The 27,273-nt window shown below is 36.0% G+C and overlaps 1 protein-coding gene across 9 annotated transcripts in view; it reads right to left on the bottom strand.

Annotated features, from left to right (window-relative positions):
• IFT88 (intraflagellar transport 88) overlaps positions 1 to 27,273 on the bottom strand; it is a 129,337-nt gene that overhangs the window by 66,706 nt on the left and 35,358 nt on the right. For 6 of the 9 annotated variants that reach the window (XM_074330134.1, XM_074330139.1, XM_074330135.1 and 3 more), the window contains 11 exons: positions 24,518 to 24,574; positions 23,280 to 23,333; positions 22,605 to 22,668; positions 21,832 to 21,901; positions 19,373 to 19,463; positions 18,099 to 18,203; positions 16,746 to 16,848; positions 15,927 to 16,041; positions 13,879 to 14,110; positions 12,441 to 12,511; positions 5,217 to 5,303 (listed from right to left, as the gene is read on the bottom strand). In XM_074330134.1, coding sequence (XP_074186235.1) covers positions 5,217 to 5,303; positions 12,441 to 12,511; positions 13,879 to 14,110; positions 15,927 to 16,041; positions 16,746 to 16,848; positions 18,099 to 18,203; positions 19,373 to 19,463; positions 21,832 to 21,901; positions 22,605 to 22,668; positions 23,280 to 23,333; positions 24,518 to 24,574 — 1,049 coding nt within the window. The remainder of the gene's footprint in view (positions 1 to 5,216; positions 5,304 to 12,440; positions 12,512 to 13,878; positions 14,111 to 15,926; positions 16,042 to 16,745; positions 16,849 to 18,098; positions 18,204 to 19,372; positions 19,464 to 21,831; positions 21,902 to 22,604; positions 22,669 to 23,279; positions 23,334 to 24,517; positions 24,575 to 27,273) is intronic. The other 3 variants (XM_074330136.1, XM_019715697.2, XM_074330137.1) reach the window with 2 other exon arrangements.

Genomic DNA, 27,273 nt, shown 5'->3' with positions numbered 1-27,273 from the left:
AAAAACAAACAACCCAATTAAAAAATGGGCAGAGGACATGAAGAGACATTTTTCTAAAGAGGACATACAGATGGCAGACATATGAAAAAATGTTCAACCTCACTAATCATTAGATAAATGAAAACAAAAACCACAATGAGATACCACCTTACCCCAGTCAAAATGGCTATCATCAATAAATCAACAAATAAGAAGTGCTGGCGAGGACGTGAAGAAAAGGGATCCCTTGTGCACTGTTGGTGGGATTGCAGATTGGTGCAGCCACTGTGGGAAACAGTATGGAGGTATCTCAAAAAACTGAAAATGGAACTACCCTATGACCCAGCAATTCCACTCCTAGGTATCTATCCGGAGAAATCCAAAACTCTAATTCGAAAAAATTTATGCACCCCTATGTTTATTGCAGCACTATACACAATAGCCAAGACATGGAAACAACTGAAATGCCCATAGGTAGATGACTGGATTAAGAAACTGTGGTACATTTATACAATGCAGTATTACACAGCCATAAAGAAGAAAGAAATTTTACCATTTGCAACAACATGGATGGACCTAGAGAACATTATGTTAAGTGAAATACGTCACACACAGAAAGACAAATACCATATGATCTCACTTATATGTGGAATCTAAAGAAAAGAATGAATGAATGAACTAATCAGAAACAGTCTCAGAGACATAGAGGAAAAACTGAGGGTTGCTAGATGGGAGGGGGGTGGGGATAAGGGGGAAGGTGAGAGGATTAGAAAGCACAATCGATAACCACAGGATTGCCACAGGGATATAAAAGTCAATTTGTGGAATATAATCAATAATGTTGTAAAGATTCTGTAGGGTATCCCATGGACACTTGTGCCATTAGGGAGAACCACCTCAGTGATGATGTAGATGCCTGATCACTGTACTGCACACCTGAAGCTGAAGCTGAACAATACTGAATATCAACTACAATTTATATATATATAAAGAAGTGGAGTACAGCATTAGGAATAGAGACAGTGGAAATGTAATGACTGTATGCGATGTCAGAGTGGTAGTAGGTTGGGGAGGGGGATTATCACTGTGTGCGGGATATAAATGATAAATGTCTATTATATTCTTTTGTACACCTGAAACTAATTTAAAAAAATTATAAGAAAACACCTAACTTTAAATCTCAAGGAACTAAACAAACCAAAACACTAACCCAAAGTTAGCAGAAAGAAAAAAAAAAGACCAGAGCAGAATTAAACGAAACAGTCAAGATATCCTAAGTGTCCATTGACAGATAAATGGATAAAAAATGTAGATATATATATACACACACATATATATACCTACATACAATACAACATTTAAAAAGTACACACACACACACACACACACAAAATCTTAGCACACAAAAAAGGTAATTATGTGAGGGGATTGAGGTGCTAACTAACCTTATTGTGGTAACCATTTTGCAACATATATATATATCAAATCATCACATTGGATACCATAAACTTACATATATTATATGCTGATAATATCTCAATTAACCTGGAAAAAAATAAATAAAGGGGAAAATGTTGGGCTGGCGTAAAACAATATGTGAGGGAAAATCTGGAACCTCAGTGAAAGAGTGGGTCTCCTACTTATATTCCTTCTTTCATTTTATCAGCAACTATATAAAAAAAGTCTGAAATCTATTTTTTAAAATAAATGCTAATATGTTAATTTTCATATTTCATGGTGGGTGTTTGTCAACATTTCTTAAGTGACCCTATCATTTTTTTTTATGCAATAGAAACATATTCAAATGAAAACACATGCTTAGGAAAAAAGTGAATGATACATGAGTAGAAACATCTAGTCTGGCCTGATCTTAAGTCTAACACGACAAAAGCAATTAATTTTGGTAAGTTAAAATGTTAATTTAGTGGAAGTTGTCAATTAACCTGGTTGGCATTTTGATAAGTGCTCAAAATTTCACTTATATGCCAACTGCTAGGTAGCAACGACAAGTACAATCACATTTTTAAAAGGTAAAAACATTAAAAAGTTAAGTATGCATGCCATAGCAAACATTAAGAGGAGCCGGGTTTGAGTCAGTAATAGCAGAACAGATGATACACGCTTTTCAGTGTGACCAAAGACAAGCAGAGCTCACGTACTGCGAGGTGCCCTTCCTCACAGCCAAGCAGGTCTGGGGTACAGGCACAGCGTGGTAGCCACAAAACGGGACACAGTGATCCCGGTGTGCTAGGCCTTGCTCAGACACACGTGGGTACTATGTGCAGACACGGGAGCATTAGAAGGGGCTCGTTTATCAATCAGGCAGGCAACCAGTCAGGTAGAAAACACACTGTATCTGAAATGGGTGAAGAAACTGGAATTTTATGTGAAAAGAAAAAACACTTAGAAGGAAGCCATTACATCACTATTACCAATGATTGGCAAAACTTCAGATTCAAAACAGTAGCAGCCATGTGCATTTTTCTCCCATTTCCACCTCCATGAGCAAATACAATTTCCAGAAGAGAAAGACTGCTGGCATGTAGAGCAGAGAAAAGGAAGGTACACTGAGAAAGCTGCGACCGAGGAGAGGATTTACTGCCCACCAGATGAAACGGAGCACTCAGAGACGCAGTGTGAAGGCGGAGGTGTGACGCTGACTGGGTCTGCTATGGGACCACTGGCGGCTCCATGTCTGTGTGCTGTGCAGCCTGCAGGCCTATCCTCACCCCCAACCATGACCAAGGCACCACCAGAGAAAATGACAGTGCACTTGGAAACACAAAGTTACAATGCAAAAATACAATAATTAAGTGGAGGGGTTGGATGAGAAAGTCTCAAGAAAGCAAAGCAAAACCTGAGATGGAAACTCTAAGAGGAAGGTAAGTGACAAAAAAGTTTAAATCCACTGATAAAATTTAAAACTAGAGAAGAAGGAAGTAAATCATCGAACAATGATATAATAATCTTTCCCAAAATTGAAAGGAAACATAAGGCTACAAATTGAGAGGCCTACTGAGTGTACAGGAGGAATATAGAAAAAAAGGACAAACTTAAAACACTTCTACATGAAACATCACAATAACAAAACTACAAAGAAAAGTATAAAAATTATCAGAAAGAAAATGCAGATCACCTACAGATAAGGATGAGACTAGCAGTAGGCTTCTAATCAGCAACAATGCTAGTTAACAATAAAGAAATGTTTTTAAAGTTCTAAAAGAAAACAAGTTACAACTTAGAATTTTATACCTGATGAAATAAATGATCAATCAAGAATGAGGATAGAATTAGACATTTGCAGATATTCACAGACAAATCTTAGGGAGTTAATTCAGGATGAAATCAAGGGAAAAATAAAGTGTTAAATAAGAAAGAGGATGGAAACTGGGAAAGAAATGAAGGTAAGCCCCAAGATGACATTTAACAGCAGACCAAGACAGTGATCAGTTCACAGAAATTAAAGGAGAGAGAAATTCTGGGAGGAAAAACTCCAAGAAAAATCTGATTCGATAGTAGAAGCAAAGAATGAAAAAAAAGAAAGATAAGCAACCAGTAAAACCAAAACGCCATGGACCAAGTATGATGCCTCCAGTAGAAATTAAAACCAGAGACACAATGGATCCCAAGGAATAGACAGAATGTGTAAGATTCTGAAGGGTAATAATAATATGGTAAAGAAGGCATAAGTGACTTCTACCAAGAACAAACATGAAAAGTAATTAGGAAACTGGGAAGAAAAACAAAAACAAAAAACAACCACATGCACACAGGTACAGAGAATAGATTGGTGGTTGCCAGAGGTGGGAAGTAGGGAGTGGGGGAAATGATAAAGTGAGTCAAAAGGTACAAACTTGTAGTTACCGTGTTTCCCTGAAAATAAGACCCAGCCGGACAATCAGCTCTAATGCGTCTTGTGGAGCAAAAATTAATATAAGACCCAGTATTATATTATATTATATTATATTATATTATATTATATTATATTATATTATATTATATTAATTATATTATATTATATATCATATCCGGTCTTATAGTAAAATAAAACCGGGTCTTATATTAATTTTTGCTCCAAAAGATGCATTAGAGCGGATAGTCTGGCTAGGTCTTATTTTCAGGGAAACATGGTATAAAATAAGTAAGTCACGGGGATGCAATGTACAGTATTGTGACCATATAGTTAATGCTGTTTTGCACATTTGAAGGTTGCTGAGAGATCTTAAAAGTTGTCATCACAAGAAGAAAAATTGTAACTACGTATGGTGATGGATGTTAACTAGATTTATCATGATCCTTTTGCAATATATACAAATATCAAATCATTATATGTTGTATACCTGAAACAAATACAATATTTCAATTTTATCTCAGTAAGAAAAGAAGGGAGGGAGGGAAAGAGGGAGGGAAGAAAACTAAGACTAATTCTTCTGTACCTACTTGATTTTCTAACCATGCACATGTGTCTTGGGATTTTAAAATTCTGGTGAGGTACATATACAAGAGGTCATAGACTCACTCTATGTTTGCTCGAAAGAGCATAGAAAAGTTTCATGAGGGGCAAATTTGGATTCAATATAAAGAATAATTTTCTAACCCTAAAGGTATTTCGAAGTAAAGCAAATAAATTGAACGCTGGAAGAATCCAAGCAGAGACTGAATGGCCGCCCAGATGGGATGCTATAAAAGGGATTCTTGTACTGAGTGGAAGTAAGAAACAAATTCAACTATTCATTCAACAAATGAGCTAAGGGGTTTCCAACTCTGATACACCTCTTCACTCCCAGGTAGGATCCATTCCATTAGCAGACAATAGCCTCTTTAGGGGTGAGAGATATTACTCACAATAGAAAGTTTAGTACTGGTGACAAACTTAAGGTAGAAAAAGAAGAAAATGAGAAAAGATAAAGTGAAATGAAAGAGGGCAAGGGTTGGAATTTATACAGTGGGAGCGATTATGTATCCTCAGGTCAAATGGCCTCAGTACTTAACTCATGTGGCGTAAACGACAAGAAAAGTATATTGGAATGGCCTATGATAGTTATACTTTAAAATATTCAAATATTTCAGAATGGCCTATATTAATCTTGCCATATACTATTGTTTGCTTGGTAAGTAGAAATCAATATTCACAATTCAAATATTTAAAATTTCTAATAGAATTTTAAATCTGTAAAAGTATAAACTATGAAAAAAGAGCAGCGTGCCTACCCAGCTACACTGGATTCCTCTCTTACCAGTCATAACCTACAGCAAAGGACGACTCAATCACAGGAGCAATGAGTTTTGCAGCTGTCATGATGTATTTTTCTGCCATGGCTTTCCTATACCAAACAAACAAAAGAATTATTTAGGAACATGGCATAACATTCTTTTTCTTAAGATTTAAGTGTGAACATTTTCTATCAAATGAAAGCTTATGACATGGTGGACAGTTCTACTAGAAATCTATTATAAGTCAGGTTCAAAGCCATGACTCCCGTCCAGATCAATGGTTCATTTTTTCCCTACATTATGATGCATGCTGGCAAACTAAAGAAAGAGACACTGGAGAGAAAAAGGCTCTGCAGCTGACGTTACATAGGTGCACTGTCTGTGGACGTGAAAGGGAAGGGTGAGAACGGCCACACAAGAAACAGTGTGTGGTAAGTAAAACCAAATACCACATGACTATAGATTCACTTCATTTATTTCATACAAATGGAACCACACAATACGTGGTCTTTGTGTCTGACTTTCATTTATCATAATATTTGCATAGTTACTGTGCATTGTAGCATTGTGTGTCACTACTTCATTCCTTTTCATGGCTAATAAGTATTCCATCTAATAGACCACATATTACTTATCTATTCATCGGTTGTGGACAATTGGGTTGTTTCCACTTTTTGGATATTATGTTGTTATGAACATTCGTATATAAGTTATTGTGTGGCCATATGCTCTAATTTCTTTTGGATGTATACCTAGGAGAGCAGTTGCTAGGTTATATGGTAAGTCTATGTTGAACCTTCTGACAGACTCCTAGACTGTTTTCCAAAGTGGCTGTACCACTTTACATTCCCACCATCAGCATAAGATGTCAATTTCTCCACACACTCGCCAACACACTACATCTGTCATTTTGACTAGTCATACCAGTGTTGTGATAAAGAGGTCCAACTTTACTCTCTTCCCTGAGGATACCCATTGTCCCGGCATTGTTGAAAAGACTGTCCTTTCCCCAGTGAATCATCCTGGCACATTTATTGACTATAAATGTAAGAGTTTATTCTGGACTCTCAATTCCATCCCAATATAGGTCAATCTTTATGTCTTGACTGCTGTAGCTTTGTAGTTCGAGTCCATCAACTTTGTCTTCTTTTTCAAGATTGTCTTGTCTATTCTGGATCCTTTACATTTCCATATGAACTTTAGGATCAACTTGTCACTTTCCTGAAAAACACTGCTGGGATTTACATTGAATCTATAAAGGGATTACATTGACTCTAAAAAGTAATTTGGGGAGCACTGCCATCTTAACAATATTAAGTGTCTATCCATAAATGTGATGTTTTATAGTTTTCAGAGTATAAGTTTTGCATTTCATTTAAATTTATTCCTGTTTCTATGCCATTGTAAATGTAATCATTAATTTCATTTTGTATAGTTCATTGTATAGTATATTTCTGTAGTATACACATTGACCTCTTACTCTGCAGCCTTGCTGTAATTTTTTAGATTCTAAAATATTATATATGATATTCTACATTCAAGATCACGTGTTCTGTAAACAGGTAGTTTTACTTCTTCCTATCCAGTCTGGATCTCTTACTCCCTTCCATGACTAATTTTCATAGCTAGAACCTCCAGCACACGGTGATTAGACCTGATGAGAGTAGATACCCTTATGTTGTTCTCAATCTAAGGGGAAAAGCATTCAGTCTTCCACCATTGAGTGTGATGTCAAACTGTGGGTTTTCATAGATGTCCTACACCAGACTGAGGCACCTCCTTTCTACTCCTAGCTTGTTAAAGTTTTTTGGTTTGTTTAGCATGAAAGCATATTGAATTTTGTACCAAAAAAAGTATGTTTGGGTTTATACCAAATGATCATGTTGTTTTTGTCGTCATTCTATTGACACCCTGTGTTATATTGATTTTTAGATAGCAAAACCAATGTTGCACTCCTAGGAAAATCCCACTTGGTCATAGTGCATAATCCTTTTTATTTTGACAGTACTTCAGTTTGCTAATCTTTTCTTAAGGATTTTGCATCTATATCCATAAGATACTGATCTATAGTCCCTCCTCCCCTTTTTTTGTACTGTCTTTGTCTTATTTTGGTATTAGCGTAATACTACCGTGTTTCCCCGAAAATAAGACCTAGCCAGACAATCAGCTCTAATGTGTCTTTTGGAGCAAAAATTAATATAAGACCCGGTATTATATTGTTTATATTATATTATATCATATTATATTAAAGACCCCATCTTATATTATAGTAAAATAAGACCGGGACTTATATTAATTTTTGCTCCAAAAGACGCATTAGAGCTGATTGTTCGGCTAGGTCTTATTTTCAGGGAAACACAGTAGCTTCATAAAATGAACTATTTTCTGGAAGAGATTGTGTAGAAATGATGTTTCTTGTATTGTAGGTTTATTTTTCTTGCCAAATTTGGGGCATAATTAGCCATTCTTCCGTTAGCCTAATCTCTTTCTCCTCTCCTTACCAGACAATGATGACACAAATGTTAGATCTTTTGTTAGAGTTCCAGAAGTCCCTGAGGCTCTGTTCATTTTTGTTTTTTCGTCTATTTTCCCTCTGTTGGGTAATTTCCATTTCCTATCTTCCAACTCACTGAACCTTTCCTCAGTTCCCTTCATTCTTCTGTTGAGTCTGTCCATTGAACTTTTTATTTCAGTTATTGTATTTTTCAGTTCTAAAATTTCCATTTGGCTCTTCTTTATAGCTTCTATTTCTTTGCTGAAACTATTTCTTTTCTGAGGGTTCCTATTTTTTAATTTGTTTTAAGCATGTTCATAATTGCTTGTTGAAGTCTTTTTATCACAGTTGCTTTCACATTTACCAGATAATTCTAACATGTCTATCATCTCAATGTTGGCATCTATTGATTGTCTTTTTTCATTCAGTTTGAGATCTTCCTGGTTCTTGGTATGATGAGTGATTTTTGATAAAAACTTGGACATTTCTGCATTATGACACTGAATTTTATTTAAGTCTTCTGTTTTGGCTGGATTTCTTGATATTAATCCAGCAGGGGAAGAAGAGACATCACTTCATTATTGTTAGATAAAAGAAGTCTGTTTCTCCACATGGCCTCCTTTGACACCCAAGGTGGGAAGGTTCCTTATTTCTGCTGGGTGGGGTAGGGGTTCCTGTTTCTGCCACAGTTCCATGGTGGGGTTACCGTTGATGATTCCTAACTCTCCCCAGGAGAGAAGGGGAGAAGTGCCTCATTACTGCTGGGTGGGGTGCAATTCGAGGCTCCCCATATGCTGTCACTGACACCACAGATGGGTGGGACTCATTAAGGGCTTTTGGGGATTAAACTCCTGGCTCCCTATTTGGGCTTTTGGGGTATTGGATGTCTCCTAGCCTTGTGAGGGTGGAAGTCTAGGCCCCCACCTGACATTTGCTGGCATGCATGGGGTGGGGCCAGGTTTTTGTTTTTTTTCTGTGTGGTATTTTTTCTAAAAGTTTTCTGTCTTGCTAGCCGACCCCTTTCCTTGTCCTCTGGCTACAGAAAGCATGCTTTTTGTTAGTTTGTTTAATGCACCCACCAGAAATTTCTGATAGCTAGCTCTGTCAGCTCCAAGTCTGGAACAAGAGAGGAACTCACTGACATGTTATTCGTCAGGTCCTGAGATCCCTAGCTGATCTGTCCTCTTCTCTCCACCTTTTATCTTATATATATTTGTTTTATATACAATTTCCAAGGTTTCTATTTGTACTCACTGGGAAGAACAGCAAAAAGTACATCTACTTCCAGAAATACACGTCTCTATTTTATTTTTAATGTTAAACTAATTCCTAAAGACTGAGGGCCACCCACACATATGATGGAACATTATTCAGCTTTAAAAAGGAAGGACCTCCTGTCACGTGTTGCAACATGGAAGAACCTTGAGGACATTGTGCTAAAGGCAGTAAGCCAATCACTGAAGAACAAACACTATGATTCCACATATATGAGGCTCAGAGCAGTGAAATGCAGAGACAGAAATGAGAATGGCAGTTGCCAGGGCCTAGGGGTGGGGGCTGGGGAGCTGTTGTTCAGTGGGCACAGAGTTCTGGAGACTGGTTACAAGTCAAGGTGATGTACCTAACACTACCGACCATGAAGAATGATGCACTGTGGCTAAGATGGAAAATATTATGTTATATGTATTTTACCACAACTGAAAAGAAATTAAGGCCCCTCTATCACATGATATTTTCCTAATATACCTGTTGCATATTCAATAAATATTAGAACTTTTAAAACATACTTGGCAGAGACTAGATACCATACTGGAGAAAGAAAGAAATGAAATAAATAGAAGAATTTTGTCTTTGGGAGTTGAAATTTAATTAGGAGGCTGGACAAAACTACATAAAGATACAATTTTTTAAAATAAAAGTACCGTGTTTCCCCAAAAATAAGACCTAGCCAGACAATCAGCTCTAATGTGTCTTTTGGAGCAAAAATTAATATAAGACCCGGTATTATATTGTTTATATTATATTATATCATATTATATTAAAGACCCCATCTTATATTATAGTAAAATAAGACCGGGACTTATATTAATTTTTGCTCCAAAAGACGCATTAGAGCTGATTGTTCGGCTAGGTCTTATTTTCAGGGAAACACAGTAGCTTCATAAAATGAACTATTTTCTGGAAGAGATTGTGTAGAAATGATGTTTCTTGTATTGTAGGTTTATTTTTCTTGCCAAATTTGGGGCATAATTAGCCATTCTTCCGTTAGCCTAATCTCTTTCTCCTCTCCTTACCAGACAATGATGACACAAATGTTAGATCTTTTGTTAGAGTTCCAGAAGTCCCTGAGGCTCTGTTCATTTTTGTTTTTTCGTCTATTTTCCCTCTGTTGGGTAATTTCCATTTCCTATCTTCCAACTCACTGAACCTTTCCTCAGTTCCCTTCATTCTTCTGTTGAGTCTGTCCATTGAACTTTTTATTTCAGTTATTGTATTTTTCAGTTCTAAAATTTCCATTTGGCTCTTCTTTATAGCTTCTATTTCTTTGCTGAAACTATTTCTTTTCTGAGGGTTCCTATTTTTTAATTTGTTTTAAGCATGTTCATAATTGCTTGTTGAAGTCTTTTTATCACAGTTGCTTTCACATTTACCAGATAATTCTAACATGTCTATCATCTCAATGTTGGCATCTATTGATTGTCTTTTTTCATTCAGTTTGAGATCTTCCTGGTTCTTGGTATGATGAGTGATTTTTGATAAAAACTTGGACATTTCTGCATTATGACACTGAATTTTATTTAAGTCTTCTGTTTTGGCTGGATTTCTTGATATTAATCCAGCAGGGGAAGAAGAGACATCACTTCATTATTGTTAGATAAAAGAAGTCTGTTTCTCCACATGGCCTCCTTTGACACCCAAGGTGGGAAGGTTCCTTATTTCTGCTGGGTGGGGTAGGGGTTCCTGTTTCTGCCACAGTTCCATGGTGGGGTTACCGTTGATGATTCCTAACTCTCCCCAGGAGAGAAGGGGAGAAGTGCCTCATTACTGCTGGGTGGGGTGCAATTCGAGGCTCCCCATATGCTGTCACTGACACCACAGATGGGTGGGACTCATTAAGGGCTTTTGGGGATTAAACTCCTGGCTCCCTATTTGGGCTTTTGGGGTATTGGATGTCTCCTAGCCTTGTGAGGGTGGAAGTCTAGGCCCCCACCTGACATTTGCTGGCATGCATGGGGTGGGGCCAGGTTTTTGTTTTTTTTCTGTGTGGTATTTTTTCTAAAAGTTTTCTGTCTTGCTAGCCGACCCCTTTCCTTGTCCTCTGGCTACAGAAAGCATGCTTTTTGTTAGTTTGTTTAATGCACCCACCAGAAATTTCTGATAGCTAGCTCTGTCAGCTCCAAGTCTGGAACAAGAGAGGAACTCACTGACATGTTATTCGTCAGGTCCTGAGATCCCTAGCTGATCTGTCCTCTTCTCTCCACCTTTTATCTTATATATATTTGTTTTATATACAATTTCCAAGGTTTCTATTTGTACTCACTGGGAAGAACAGCAAAAAGTACATCTACTTCCAGAAATACACGTCTCTATTTTATTTTTAATGTTAAACTAATTCCTAAAGACTGAGGGCCACCCACACATATGATGGAACATTATTCAGCTTTAAAAAGGAAGGACCTCCTGTCACGTGTTGCAACATGGAAGAACCTTGAGGACATTGTGCTAAAGGCAGTAAGCCAATCACTGAAGAACAAACACTATGATTCCACATATATGAGGCTCAGAGCAGTGAAATGCAGAGACAGAAATGAGAATGGCAGTTGCCAGGGCCTAGGGGTGGGGGCTGGGGAGCTGTTGTTCAGTGGGCACAGAGTTCTGGAGACTGGTTACAAGTCAAGGTGATGTACCTAACACTACCGACCATGAAGAATGATGCACTGTGGCTAAGATGGAAAATATTATGTTATATGTATTTTACCACAACTGAAAAGAAATTAAGGCCCCTCTATCACATGATATTTTCCTAATATACCTGTTGCATATTCAATAAATATTAGAACTTTTAAAACATACTTGGCAGAGACTAGATACCATACTGGAGAAAGAAAGAAATGAAATAAATAGAAGAATTTTGTCTTTGGGAGTTGAAATTTAATTAGGAGGCTGGACAAAACTACATAAAGATACAATTTTTTAAAATAAAAGTACCGTGTTTCCCCAAAAATAAGACCTAGCTGGACCATCAACTCTAATGCATCCTTTGGAGCAAAAATTAATGTAAGACCCAGTCTTATTTTACTATAATATAAGGCCAGGTCTTATATAATGTAATATAACATAACATAACATAACATAACATAACATAACATAACATAACATAACATAACATAACACCGGGTCTTATATTAATTTTTCCTCCAAAAGACGCATTAGAGCTGATGGTTCAGCTAGGTCTTATTTTCGGGGAAACACGGTAATATAAACAAAATTCTAACACTGCACCAAATGCAGAAGGAAAGTGAATTACAAAGAAATAGTAAGAGTAACTGAGTATGAATCACTAGGATCAGCATGAAAACCGAGATTATTTTGAAGGAGAAAAAGAGCATCCAGTATAGAAATGATGAAACAATAGGACTATTCAAGAAATATACTGCATATAGCAAGTGTCAAAAGAAATAATCAGACAGCACATTCAACTGTTTTTGTAAAAATTTAACCTACATTTAGTTTTAAGTGCCCAAAATATTACCTTTCACGTTCCATTTGCCTTAGATGATCATTTTTTATAGCTTCAATTACTAGATTAGTATGTGTATCATCCTAGGAAAATAAAATTGGGGGAAAAAACACAAATAATTCAGAAATACACACCATGAACATAGATTTCTAATCGACCTCAGAACTAACTAGTTGTACAAACTGAAGAGTAAATTAATCTTTCTATACTACTTTCCCTTAAGTAAAGTAGAACTTTTTCTTATTTCTGATTATCACATTGTCCAGGGAACTGCATAGATTCTGAGCAGCTGATAAAAGGGCAGGGTGGAAAGAATAGGACCAAGTACACAGAAGCTGTGTGATATAAATTCTAAACTCAAACATAAATGCTTTAATGATCATCAGTTACTTGGTCTGAGACATAGCTCTATTTTCTATTAAAAACACAGATGATTTTTTCACAACATATATTCTTTTTCCTCACTATGAAAGTAATATATAATAGTTAATGTTTACCCAGCACTAACTATATTCCAGGTACTGTTTTAAGCATTGTGCAAGCATTACCTCATTTAGTCCTCACAATCCTATAAGGTAGGTTATTATAATTAGTCCTATTTTACTTATAAAGGAACGAAGACACAAGGAGAGTGAGTACTAAGTAGTGGAGCCAACCACTGAACTGCAATACCCTGACAGTTTATTCAAAAAATCTGTTCAATTCAACTTACGAAATTGAAATTATCGTACCATTTTGATCTATAAATACAGGCAATTTCATATGGTTTGACTTTATATGAAATAATATAGTAGTCTACCAATAATTTATGTGTAAAAGTCTGAAAAGTATTATAAAAGCATTAAGAATATTAATCTCATTGCTCAGAAACCACTGTTTCTATTTTGGTGTATTTCCTTCCAGTTTATGTTCATGTATGAATGTATATCTGTATTTTTCACTTAACATTGTATAATATTTCCTCGTGTCTTTGAAAATATGACTTTTGTATTATGCTGCACTCTATTATTAAGGATGAGGAATTACTTCTTTTCATTCTTGATGTAGTTAGTACATATGGTTTTAATTTCCTCTGCTCAACAATGACTAAAGAAAAAAAACTTTGGGGTTCCTTGGTCAAGATACTACTCTTAAAGAATGGCATGTAATCTTATTTTTCCTAAGATTCTCCTTTTTTTCCTCACTAAAATTGTACAGTCAGTCTGTACTATAATCTCTGTCAGTTTTAACCATAACCTCTAGCCCTATTTTAATGGCATCCTATTCTCAACCTAATAAATAAATAACAAATGAAAATGATGAAATAGATTAATTAAATTTATTTAATTAAAACATGTTAATACAAGGCTGGGAGAAATCTAAGAAGTGATCCATTGCAACCTTTTCATTTCTGGAAACAGAAAAGCATAGATCACGAAGAGCTGGCTACATAAGTATTCCTCATACTCACACTTGGTGAGATATATTTATCATCGTCATCGATTTCTAATGGAACAGCAATCAATTTCTGGAATGCCTTCTTCATTTTTTCTCGATCTCCAACAGCAAAGTAGCTGAGAGTGAGGTTGAAGCCTGCCTTCAGATTTGGTGCCATACTCATTATGTGCTCAAATGAATTAATGGCATCAGAATACTGGCCAGTTTTAATAAATGCAACCCCAATATTCCGCATGATTTTAATCCTGAAGAGAGAGAAACATGGATCAGCTTCAAAAGTTTGAACTCTTCAGTATGGCAGTCAAGGAGTTCCACAAATAATTTCCTTCTTTTCTTTCCCACTTTACTTCTTATTTGTTTGGTTTTGTTAAAGTTTTACTGAGGCTTAATTCACATAACATAAAATGCTCTTGTTTTAGTATCTGGCTCCATGATTATTGCTATATTCGCACAGCTGTGGAACTATAACCACGTTCTTACTTTAAGTCATTTCCATCACCTGAAAAAGAGAACCTGTGGTCATCAGCAGTCACTCTCCATCCTCACCTCCAGCCCCGGGCAACACTAATCTCCTTTCTGTCTGGTTGTGCCTTTTCTAGACACTGCACATAAATGGAGTCATACAATACGTGATGTTTTGTGTGTGCTTCTCTCAACTAGCACAATCTTTTGAAAGCTCCCCCACGTTGTAGCACTCCATTCCTTTTATATTGCCAATAGTATTCCACAGTCTGGATATGCCACACTTTATTCAATAGAGCGCCTACATGATGGACATTGTTTCCACTTTTGGCGATTATGAATAATGCTGCTATATACACTCACATGCAATCCTTTGTAACAACACGTTTTATTTATCTTGGGTCTATACCTGGGAATGGAACTGCTGGTCAGATGGTAAGTCTGTTTCACTTTTGAAGAAACTGTCTAATTAAATAATTCCAAAGTTGTCTGCACCATTTCACATCCCCAGTGTACAAGGGTTCTGACTTCTCTACATCCTCTTCAATACTTGCTATTGTCTGGCTTTCGATTATACACATTCTAAATGTTGTGATCCCATCTTATTTTTAACCACTCCTCAACATAATCCCTCAGTTTCAACTAAATGTGTTTCTTCATAATTCTCTGATCAGATCGTGAACACCGATTTTCTGACTCTCTTCACGGTGTCCCCTTGTTTCCTCCTCACTTCAGTAACCCATCTCAAGTACACCTCTTTCATAAAGCCTTTCTTGACCATTCTTGTTCTCAATAATTATTCCTTTGATTATTATAGCACCTATTATTGATTATCAAGCACTTAACATATACTGTCTAATATTATTAATTTTTCCTAAAATGCTCAAAAATTCTTGGCCTCACCACAGTTAAAAGTACCTCCAGGGCACTGTGTTCTATAAGCCAGATATTTAAAAATGTGCATAATTCAAAAATGAAAGATCACTGAAGGTGGTATTTATAAATAAACTTTCACAGAGAAATTGTACTGTACCTAGGGAAAATTATGACCAGTAAATATCCTGGAAACCTTCTGTGTTCCCAAGTTTATTACCTGACCATAAGGTAATTTACTGTGTCTGCTCTTGAAATATTGTAGGAATAGAAATATCCCAGCTCCTTCCCCCTCCCCCCCTTTTCTGAGATTCAGAAGCAATCACTTCCTCTTATGATTTCACTCTCAACTGATAGCAAGAATGTCAGAGGGTCTGAATTTCTATCCTTGCATTCTGGGGTCTGGTATGTTCTAAAAGACTGTTGTTTTGACTTTGTGTTTGCAATAAGTTGTATTTACTGGTTATTCCCTATATTAGCCAATTAGCTTAGTTTTATTTCAACTGATCATACATTATGCCTTTAACCTTTAACTTGTCATTCTATAAATGTGTGCAAGTAGCCATAAGAGGACAGAACAAAATACGACAGACATCACATAAATCTAACACCTGTCATGTACAAACACCTCAAAATGTTCAGTCTACTGACAACAAGTCAGAAGAATTACCTCGTTCCTGAAAAACAACACTTACATTTTACAAAGTTATAATTACGTAAACTCACCTCATTTCTTTATGGATACTTGGAATTTGGTCTAATGCCATCCGGTAGAATTTAATGGCTTTGGAATAATTTCTTTGCTTTAAATAAATATTTCCCATATTCACTTTCAATCTTCCTAATTAAAAAAAAAGAATGAATGTATATGCTTTTCACTTTTTCTATATTTTAAATCACTTTAATTCACATTATTCGAAGCTTTTCTCAAGTTATGAGGGCTCACACACTACCAAAAATTCTCCCTTTAAAATAATTATACGATTTTCATGTATCCACATACCAGTTCTATGAGGAAATGGAACTTAAGACAGATGGATTCCTGAAAATACCACTAGAAAACATTTATTTACATTATAAAACTGGAGCTGTGTTTTTCTAAGAAAAATACAGGATTTAAAAATTAGACTCCATAATGCCACACTCATTTTAATATGATATTAAAAGAAAATGATATTGATAAACTTTACTATTGTTGCCAAAAAATTACACGCTATAAATGCTAGCTATAAACTATAGCCTCTTGGTGGTAAATTCTACGAGGGGAAACATGTTCAATGGGGTTGCTATGCTTCATTCTACTTAAGTGACAGAATATCTTTTTGGTTTACCATTAGGTAATATACCTCATACCAACTGTATGTCCTCATTTGTACTTGTGTGGGTTTTCGAATAAATAGTATCTTTAAGCAGGACACCTCTATATAAATACAAATTTATTTAGAACATAGATAATGTCATTGTAAGAAACCAGAAAGTGAGGAAATGTAAATGAACACTACAAAAGAACCACACTTATTACAAAAACTGGTTATATACACCTACCTGCATTGCTAAATATCTTATTTTTCACTATAACTTGATATGTGTTTAGTGCTTCAGCATACATGTCATTAGCTGAATATTGACTGGCCAAGTTGAAAAGAACCTAAGGAAAAAAATATTGCAAAAAGACATGTAATGACCATTTTAGGCCCCTTTTGCCTGTACGCTTTCTAGAGATTAAAATCCTGTAACAAAGTTAGCTGTTTATATCAAGACACCCAACCAATTAGAAAATGAAATAGAAAATCTCACATTCCAAATGAACCAGAACATTGAGACAGGTAAGGCTGTCCTCTGAATTTCACCTTAACTTTCTATGTATTCTTTCTGATTTAGGTAGTTTTTGCCATCCATTAGTCTCAGGAAGACCCACAAAGAATAAATGTGTATTGTTAATGTTGCTGGTGATAAAAGAAATAAGAACAATATTGGGGATATTCTCTCATAAATACCGGGGGTGCCAAAACAATGTATACAAGTGGACACTTAGGTCAACGCTGCTCAAACAGTAGTTGTAATCAGAAGTGTCTGGATGCTGATGGTAACCACTCTGAAGTCAAATGTCATTGGTATATAGTGAGTATTACAATTTTAATATAGTTTTCCTTTCTTAAAATGTGTATACATTTTTTTGGCACCCTCTGTATAAATTAAACATGTGGAAATATCTTAAACCTTTATTTGAATAGTATTTCTCCATATGCAAAATTATAATTTAAGTCATTAAGTTACAGCAAATTATATTCCTAGAGGTAAAAAAAATTGTCATTATAAATTATTCCCTATTGTAAAGATGCCATGGAACTTAAAAATATTAGCTGTAAGTAGTAAATATCTAAACATTCTTCTTATTCAAAGTTTCAAAGATCCTTTTTTCCCATCTGTTTGGCATATGAATTCTTTTCCCACTGAAAATACACCCTTTTAAACAGCAGTATAAACATCAAGGAACTGTCTTTTCAGAATTAAAGACATTTTGCTAGAACTTAGCATTGTTTTTACTACCCTCACAGGACATTGTCTTATTAGTCTACTTTGAAGTCCTCGAAAATCACACACCAAAAAATCCACATTAGAATCTCATTAAAGTAACCACACTGAATAGAGCATAAATATTGCAAATCTTCAAGAAACAGAGTCACTGGCTGGTGGGTTTGTGAGTTCTTATTAAGTTATTAAAAATAACTAATTAACTAACTAAATTTAAAAAAGATCTTTGCACAGACCAAAGAAAATTTAATTCTGGGAATCTGAGTTATTTTAAAAGTAAGAAAAAACAAGAAAGAAAAAAGATAAGAGACTTCTGGAATCTATAAATCCTAGCCAAAATAACTTTGTTCATGTCACACTTACTGAGTAAGTTAAATCCAGGTTGATGTTTTCTGGAGTTGTCACTTGCTCTCGCTGTCTCACTAGCACTCTCTCCATTCTTCCTGCATCTTTCGCCTTTTCTAAGGCCTGAAATCAAGTTCACACTCTGAGCATTTGATACAAGCATCTGTGCATTTGGGAAACACCCAAGGGCAGCTGGGCCGGGGCCCAGTGGTACACTACCACACACTCCCCTTGAAAACAGAAGAACCCAGATAATAACACAGACTGTCTGTTTAAACTGGAGGTCACCATCAGAAAAATGTCATGTGCTTTCTCTGGGAAAGAAGAGGAAGTCTGAGGGATAAAATGGAGAGTAGATTTGCCCAAATCGTGTGTCTTTATCACTGCACCTTCCTCCACCACTTTCAGGTTTGACCATGCCAATTATTTCTTTTTCCTCCAACTCCTGAATCTTTGGGTATTTTAATTCCATCTTGTGAGATAGGGATTTAGATGGATTTGTTTGGTTTCTGGGCTGCTCAAAATACAAACAAGTCAAAGGATAACTGCACTCAGTATTACGACATGCTTAGTTTGGCTTTGTATCCTACTCAGGTTGCCAGGAAACTTCTTTCGATTTCCACTGAGAGAATGACCATAGACGGATTAATTCAACATGAGATTTTTTTCAGAACTAGATAAAAAAGCAACAGTTTTATGAGCAATAAAAATAGCTTTTCATACTGAACAATTCTTTCTAATGGTATTCATTAACTCAATAACTAAGTCACAGAAATTGTATTTATATGGTACAACAACCAAAGCAATGTGAACGAAAGCAAATTAAGAGAAAATACTTAATCACTAAAAAAAAGCAGAATGGGATTCCCAAAAAGCAAATCATGACCTTGCAGTTTCCTTAGGAAGCAACATCCCAGGGTAGCGAGGCTGAAGTCAGAACCCACTGTGTGTGGACCATGGTCGCTGTGCTGTGCCCTCCAACAGGCTGAGTCAAACCCCACAGCCCACCAGGCCACAGAATTTAATCAACTGATGCCTTGGAACTTTTCTCCCCACCGAAATGACTAGTGTCAGAAACCACAAAGTCAGCCAAGCTCTGATGTTTTAACATCAACTTATAAAGCAGAGTTACAACTGCAGGATTTCCAAATAATTGCTTCCTTGAAAACTCCAAGGTCAGTCAAGAACAAAACAAAAGTCTTTACTATACATATGCTTGTCTGTGTGCATATGTAAAACCAGGTGCACACACACACTTCACAATCCTGAATCCTATTAGTTTATGAACTTACCAACTTTAAGTCTCCACAGCTGTTGGCAATACAGCTTTCTTCTACCAACTCATTTACTTTCTTCTCTAATTGTCTAATCTTTTCTTCTGGACTATTGAAAAAAGAAAGTAGGTGTACTTTGAGTCATTCAGTCACTAATAATGTATCCTAAAATTTAATTTACTTTTAACATTTCCGTTATAAGTGCTTTTGAACTTTAAGAATAGGCCATAGGTAAGACACATGAATAAATGGCATTAAAGAGCAAATGTACTACTGTTCTTAATAATCACATTATATAATTATTCATAAGAATAGTGAAAATAGCTAACACTTATTTCACACGAGTATAATTTCACATTGTGCTACATGCTTTACCCTAATTATGTCATTTATTCCTCATGATAACATTTGATACAAGCACTATCATTCTTTTTACTGGTAGGGAAACTGAGGTTTAGAGAGTTCAGTGTTACACCCAAGATCACACAGCTAGTAAGGTAGTATGTCAGGATTTAACCCGGAAGGTAACTCCAGGACCCACGCTATTATATTATCATCCCCAAAAGAAAGCAGATTGTTTTTCCAGATGTTATGGCAAATGAAAACTTTATCTTATGGTTAGGAAAACTGAAGCCCCATGTGGGGCCAGAGCCAGGAGTGCAGTTTCCAGGCTCTCAGCTTCATGTGAAAAGGTGCTGGCTCAGGTGGTAGATGGGCATCAGCTGTGACTAGTTGGCCATCAGCTGTAATGGTTAGCCATTGGCCACTGATATAACTAATGTGGCTACGCTGGCAAGAGAGAGCTGGGTTGGCAGAGAAGCGGATGGTGGATTGCGGCTAGCAAGTGCGGTTAGCAAGCGGACTGTGGATTGCAGATCGTGTGGATCCTACTTCCTGTGTCTCGCCCGGCCGCCAGCAAGACTGGGGTGCAGGAAGACCCATTGTTGGGGTACTGGCGGATGTTTGCTTTTGTGTCTCGACCAGCCGCCAGAGAGAATATAGTGGTATGACTCCCCTACCTATGGCTCCTTTGTTGCTCCTTTGGGGCCTCACCATATTCTGTGTCCACCCGCCGAGAGTGGAACCAGAGTTCCTGCATGACACAGTCAGCTTTCAAAAATGACATTACTGTCGCTTTGCTCCCACTTTCTTCCAGCAAAATACCACAACACTGAACACACATCAGTGCCTAAATAACATTTTACTACAAGTATATTGGAATTTATCGCAGTTCTCTTAATCCTCCACAAGTGGGACTTTTAAAAAGAACACAGGAATAAATTTAACAGTATAGCTTTGTCTATGGAATCATATTCTTCAATGGAACCTGACTACAAATTTAGTCACGTGGGATACAAATTTTATTAGTTTACAAAGATCTGCAAAATTCTAACTGAGAAATGGTCATAACAAAGGGTGGTTTTATAAAGGTTACAATGAAATACAGAATTCTATTTCCTAGTTGTCTGATAAATTAACGATCCTACACCTGCCTTTGCTCCAGACTTCCTATTTTGTAAGAGAATAAACATTCTTCTTGTGTGTGGTTCTGATGTGTCTTCTGTTAGTAGCTGAAAGGATCCAGAATGACATAATATTTAAATAAAACAGCATACTTTTATGAGCAGACATGCTGTCATTAACTAGGATACAAAGTAAACTTATCTTCTATAGAGGTTCCTTGTTAGTCGAAAAGGGAAATTATGTAATTTATACTCGTACAATAGCCTAAACACTGGCTTTAAAATTACAAACTAAAAACAGCTATTTTATAGAAGCAAAAGAGTATAGTGGTTAATAGCAGGAGCTCTGGAAACAGACAGCCTGGGTTCAGATCTCTGTCCTGCCACTTATAAGTGCCACCAAGTCAAGCCCTCTGTGCTTTACCTTCTCTTTCCAAGAACTAGTGATAGTAACAGGTCAGTCTTCTCCTAGCATAGTGCCTGGCACACAAAGTATGCAGTAATGTTGGCTTCTAAAACTATGTGTGAAGTGTACGTGTCAGTGGTACCCAGATAGCAGTAAATGTATACAGCTGAATTTATACCACAGCTTTTTGACTACTTTCTAGCCACTAGCACAAAACTGTTATTAATAATTCAATAAAAATCAAATTTCTCAATATTGATATGAAAACTAACTTCTCACATGTTCTCTTAATTTTTTTCTTTGAAATATTCTTTTCAAATAAGCATATCTTATTACCTTTCAGCGCCATTTGGCCTTCAAGACAATCAACATTGACACGCATAAAAATTAGACATATACTAAAGTCAAATAACGTTACAATAAAACTGCGCAGAACACACATGGCTATTCTTCTATCTCCAGTCTTTTGCTAGTTTCAAGAACTAGGGATGATGTTTTGATTACAATTCTGCTGACATGAATTTTTAAAATATCTAAGAATTATGAATTTGGAAAATAAAAATAAAAATATGCAGTAAGAACAAAACAACAGGAAAGGACTTACATACCTATCTTCGTTTTTGGTTTCCAAAGGCGGAGCAGGGCCCCTTGACTGACCCAGCGGGTCAAATGCAGAGCCTGAGACACAATGCAAGAGTTCAGATTAATTTGGACCAGCGTAAGTGAAGAAAATGAGAAATCTTGCATGTTATTTAGTTATTTCTTAAATCGCTTAGATTACCTATTTATTAACTAGGCAGGACATTTATTGTATGTACATGAACATTTTCTATTTTGAGAAATTGGTGGAATTTTTTATATAAAACTATGTAAATAAAATTTTTGTATTAACATATAAAAACAAAAACAAGATACTCTCTCAGTATTGCTTCTCCCCCACAGTAATCGATGCCTATTGTGAACTCTAAGCAATCATGTAATAACCTGGTATTGGCTTCTTAATTGTCCATATTGGTAAAATATACATTAATTTTTGTCAAATAATTTTATTTTTAAATTATTTGTTATTATATGTTTAAATACTATTTTACTTTTAGTTTTTTTAAATTGAGCTCTAACTTATATAAAATAAGATGCACAAATTTTTAATGTACAAGTCAGTATATCCTGACAAATTACATGCCAGTGTAACTACCACCCCAATTGAGATGCAGAATATTTTCATTACCCCTTTCCTTTCTTAATGGTACCTAAAATAATGGCATACTTTATAATCAATGGCATGTTAGATTTTATTTTAAATGACAATAATATTTGCAAACACAAAAACAGTAAGAAATATTAACAGATCTGAAAACAATAATAGCAATATATGACAAACCTCTGAAAGCTGCTTTGGTGAAACCAGCTGCTCTCACTGCTGTCAGGGGTCTAGTAACTCCATCCTTAAAAGAATAAGGATCACTTACAAGTATTCTTAAATCAGATCTAGCTCGTACTTACAGTTCCGCACATGACATATCTCACTGTAGCCCACTTTTAATACTGATTTTTAATCACTACCTGCTTATTCTGTACTTGTTCCTCCTCTGTGTCAAGTCCTGTCTCTACTTCCCCTTTTCCCCTATACAATTTCAATTCCTTGATCTAACTCGGCTTACTCTCAGTTTGTAAAGAAAACAACTCATGGATTTTTACACAGTGCCTTATACAGCTTATATAGCTGGCTGGCTGGCTACTCCCCTACTTCTGCCTCTGTACCCATGAGAGAAACCACAGAAACTGTTGTAAATGACGGCACGGGAAGAATGAATCCCAGAGGGCACTGAGCAAGCAGTCAGTCCTTGTGTCCACTGCCCAGTGGGCTTTCGTCTGAGACCTCAGTGAGTAAATCCAAAGGCTTCAAACAGACCCACCTTCAGCCACAATGTAAGAATCAGGTCTCCATATCAGTAACATCTTTAACATTTTAGTATAATGAATACAAGATAACTCAGGTGATAACATTCTAAGTCACAAGAGAGGCCCCAAATGAACAGCCACATGACAGAGATACCTGGATGGCCCCTGTCATTGGTCTTCCCATCGATGATGCCAGGGATGTCTTGGACTAGTAAAGAGAAAACTAAGTTAAAATAATTCCCCCAAAAATCTACATTTAATTTTTATAAACCAAGCTGTAGAAGTTTTTTTCATAACATTTTTCTTCATTTGTTTTCCATTTATCACCTGAGGACATAGGATTAAACAATAAAACTCTAAAGCAGGTGTCAGCAAACTATATAGGTTGGTGCAAAAGTAATTGTGGTTTTTGCAATTGTTTTTAACCTTTTAAACTGCAATTACTTTTGCACCAACTTAATTGAAACCTCAGCCTTTGTAAATAAAGTTCTATTGGAACACAGTCATGCCACTTTCTATGGTGCTCCTGTGCTACAAACGCAGAGCTGGGTGCCTGCAACAGCGGTTGTCTGACCCGGGAAACCTAAACTGTCTGGCCCTTCACAGAAAATGTTTGCTGTCTCCTGCTCTGAAACATCACCAAAAACCACAATTATGAGTAATACATGTGTAGGCTGATCAATAAAAGCATGTTTCATACGACACAGTTATATTACGTATAAGGTTACTTTCTTCATTCACATAAAAGGACAGCTCGAAGGCAAGTGCCATGGACTTCTAGGTTCTGAAACCGTCCTTCTGACCCCTAACAAGTATGTCAGAAGGACAAGGAAACACCACCTCATTCTAGCATTTTTCTCCCACTCCTCTGTTATTTCACGTAAGCTAAAACATCCAAATTTGTACAAGATTTTCCTGTATGGATTTTTATATAGCACTTTTCCTCCAAAGATCTCAATTCAAAGTAAGATCTAAATATATGCCTTTGAAATTTTTCTTAAATTTTACTTTTCCATGTATTAATTAGTACGTTTTTTTAAAATTATAAACATCATTACATTTATATAACATCTAATTTCACATAAAATGTATGAATGGAATACACATGAGACTTGGTGACGTTATATAGAAAAGGAAATGAAGTCAATCAACAAACACAAGGTTTATGAATAGAAAAAAGTAAGAAAATGTTTTCTGATATATTCACAATCAAAATGACTACACTATTCAAAGCTATTAATCAAATGAGACTTTATAATGGTCATAACTATCAATAATGGAAAATATATCTGGCTCATGGATGGAAAGATAGCCAAAATTATTTAGAACTGCCTACAGTGAACTTATGTATGAGAAATAGCATCTTAATAGTTTCAGCTTAAGAAAACCTACCCCATATCCAGTAGCTACAGGTCTAGTAACTGCTGTGCTTGGTATTTTAGCAGTTATCTTGGAGAGGAAAAAAAAGACATAGTTAATAGAATTCAGATTAAGCTACGTAACAGAAAACTGGAAAAGAAGTGGAAAATACAGACTCATCAATAGAGAAATGTTTATATAGTACTTAGAATAACTTCTTTTAAATTGTCCTAAATATTGAGGAGCTCAGGTATTTTAAGTATCGAGAAGGAGACTTATTTTGGAATTCACTTTAAAGGAGAAAAGGGACTTTAGATCTGAGGTACAAACAGGAAAGATCAGTTTGCACGGCTGCTTCTATTGTTCATCACATTTATTACTGCCAGCCACTACGTCTAACAATAGACACAGGATCTGAAGTCAGAGAATCTGGGTTTGAATCTCAGCTCTCCCTCTGCTAGCTGAGTTTATTTCATCTCTCTGAACCTGAAGTTTCTCACCTTTGAAATAATGATGTAAGGGATGCCGATCACAAAATTGTAGCTGGACTCAAACAAGACCACGCAGGTGAAACCGACCTAAGTATGTCAGTCAGTCGGCATATTTGTTTGAAATGTTTGGTGAAAACATCAGTAGAGAGTTCTACTTCTGGCTATGATGGGTTACTGTTTTAAACAACTTTGCCACTAAGAACTAAAAAGCTAGGGACAAAAGTATGTTTGAAAAAAATCAGTTTGAATAAAGAACAAAAGCTGAAGAATTACAGGTTCTCCAGATAAAGAAAAGGGGAGGCTAGAGAGGTGAGCCTGAAGGCGGCCTGCTTCTCTCCCAGAAGCATCTGTTCATTGCAAAGGCATGGCTGAGAAGCTGAACATGGCATCTGTTCATTGCAAAGGCATGGCTGAGAAGCTGAACACGGCCTTTCGCAGACTCACAGATCTGAGGAGATCCATGGTGGAGCTGGGGGCCTGTGGCCACCCTGATAATTCTCCCAGCCCTAGATGTGATATCAAAAGGCTACACTCTAAGACTGAAAAGTAAGTTAGAAGTATACCAGCCCTCATAAGGACTGAACTCCAATTTAGAATCATCTCAAACTCAACTGGGTTAAGGGGATCCAGAATTCCTAGCGCCTGTAGGGCCATAAGCAAAAGTGAATTCTCTCTAGTGACAGATGAGATCACCTAGCAGCAGTGACAGAAAAGTTCTCCGTCTCCCCTATCTGATAAGATAGCCACTAGCCACACGTGGCTGTTGAGCATTTGAAATGTGGCTGGTGCAACAAGGACCTGAATTTTAAATATTATTTAATTTTAAATAATTTTAAATAAATAAATGTAAATAGACACATATGACATACAGGAGGCAAGACTATCTAACCAAAAGCCAAGAGAAATAAAAGAATAAAAAGAAATCCAGAAGGTGATGCATAAAATGAAAATGTCAGACACAGACTTTAACATAACTATGTGTAGTATGTTCAATTAATTAAAAGACAAGATTTGACCATTTCAGCAGAGAAGAGGAAACCATTTTTTAAAAAAAAGAATAAATGGAAATTCTGCAACTGAAAATAATGTAAAATTCTAGCACTGTCCAGGAAGTGGTAAAATACTAACACATTCTAGATTTTAATAAGCTAAAGATGATATTGTAATCTTTAGGAAAACACGCAAAGAATAGTTAAAGATACAAACTCCCAAGATAACAGAGAGGGGAAATGGAATAAAACAATCAAACAAAAGAAGGCAAGAAAGAAAATGAAACATAAAAGAGGCTGGAAAAACAAAAAGCAAATAGCTAGACAATAAATTTAAACCAAATCAGTAATTTCATTACATGTAAATAAACCAAATACTTCATTAAAAGAATAGGATAATCAGACTGTATTGAAAAAGCAAAACTCAATTGCATGTTGCTAATAAGAAATACATCTTAAATAAATGGATATGGAAAAGTTGGAAGTAAAAAGATGGCAAAGACATATCATGCAAACACTAGACAAAAAAGAGCTGGTATAGCCATATCAATATACTAGTATCTGACAAAATAGACAAATAGCATTATTAGAGCTATAGTAGGACATTTCATAACAACAAAAAGCTCAATTTACCATGAAAATATAACATTTCTAAGTATTTTTGCTCAAAATATATAAAGCAAAAAACTAAAAACAAAGAAAGAAATCCACACTCACAGTGTAAAATTGACTATATCTTTCTCATTAATAGTAGAAATAGTAGCCTCCCCCCGCACCAAATCATTACAAATACAGAACATTTAAAAAAAAATTAACAAGCTTGACCTAATTGACAGATAACAGGTCTTAGAAAAACCTGAAAAAGAAGGACAGGGTCTTAGCATTTTTTCCACGAATACAAACTGAAGGAGAGACCATTATTCTTTTTAACTACTTACAATGACTAAATCTGTTTTGTATTGTTTTGTTTTAGCATTGGACAGATCTCTTAGACAAACTGGATTCCTCACAATCTCTTCCCTTATCCACCTTACACCCTCACCTATCATACCTTTCCTCCAATATCTCATGGTCAGTCTTAACTGTACATACCCTTTCACATTCAACTGTAAATTTGTGTCCTAAGCAGCCTCTTCTGATTGTCCCAGCTAGTGATAAATACCCTTTCGTTATGGTCCCCTAACTACTCTTTCTACACTTATTACATTATACTTTGTAATATCTGAGCCCATTTTATTTCCCCTCTGAAGATGGTCCTTAGGAGCTAGCATGTTATCTCTCTTAAGTGAGCCCAGTATCTTTCATATGA

Source organism: Rhinolophus sinicus, linkage group LG04, assembly GCF_036562045.2.
Source record: "Rhinolophus sinicus isolate RSC01 linkage group LG04, ASM3656204v1, whole genome shotgun sequence".
In the NCBI taxonomy this organism is placed as follows: Eukaryota; Metazoa; Chordata; class Mammalia; order Chiroptera; family Rhinolophidae; genus Rhinolophus; species Rhinolophus sinicus.
This window is presented reverse-complemented; position numbering and strand designations above follow the sequence as displayed.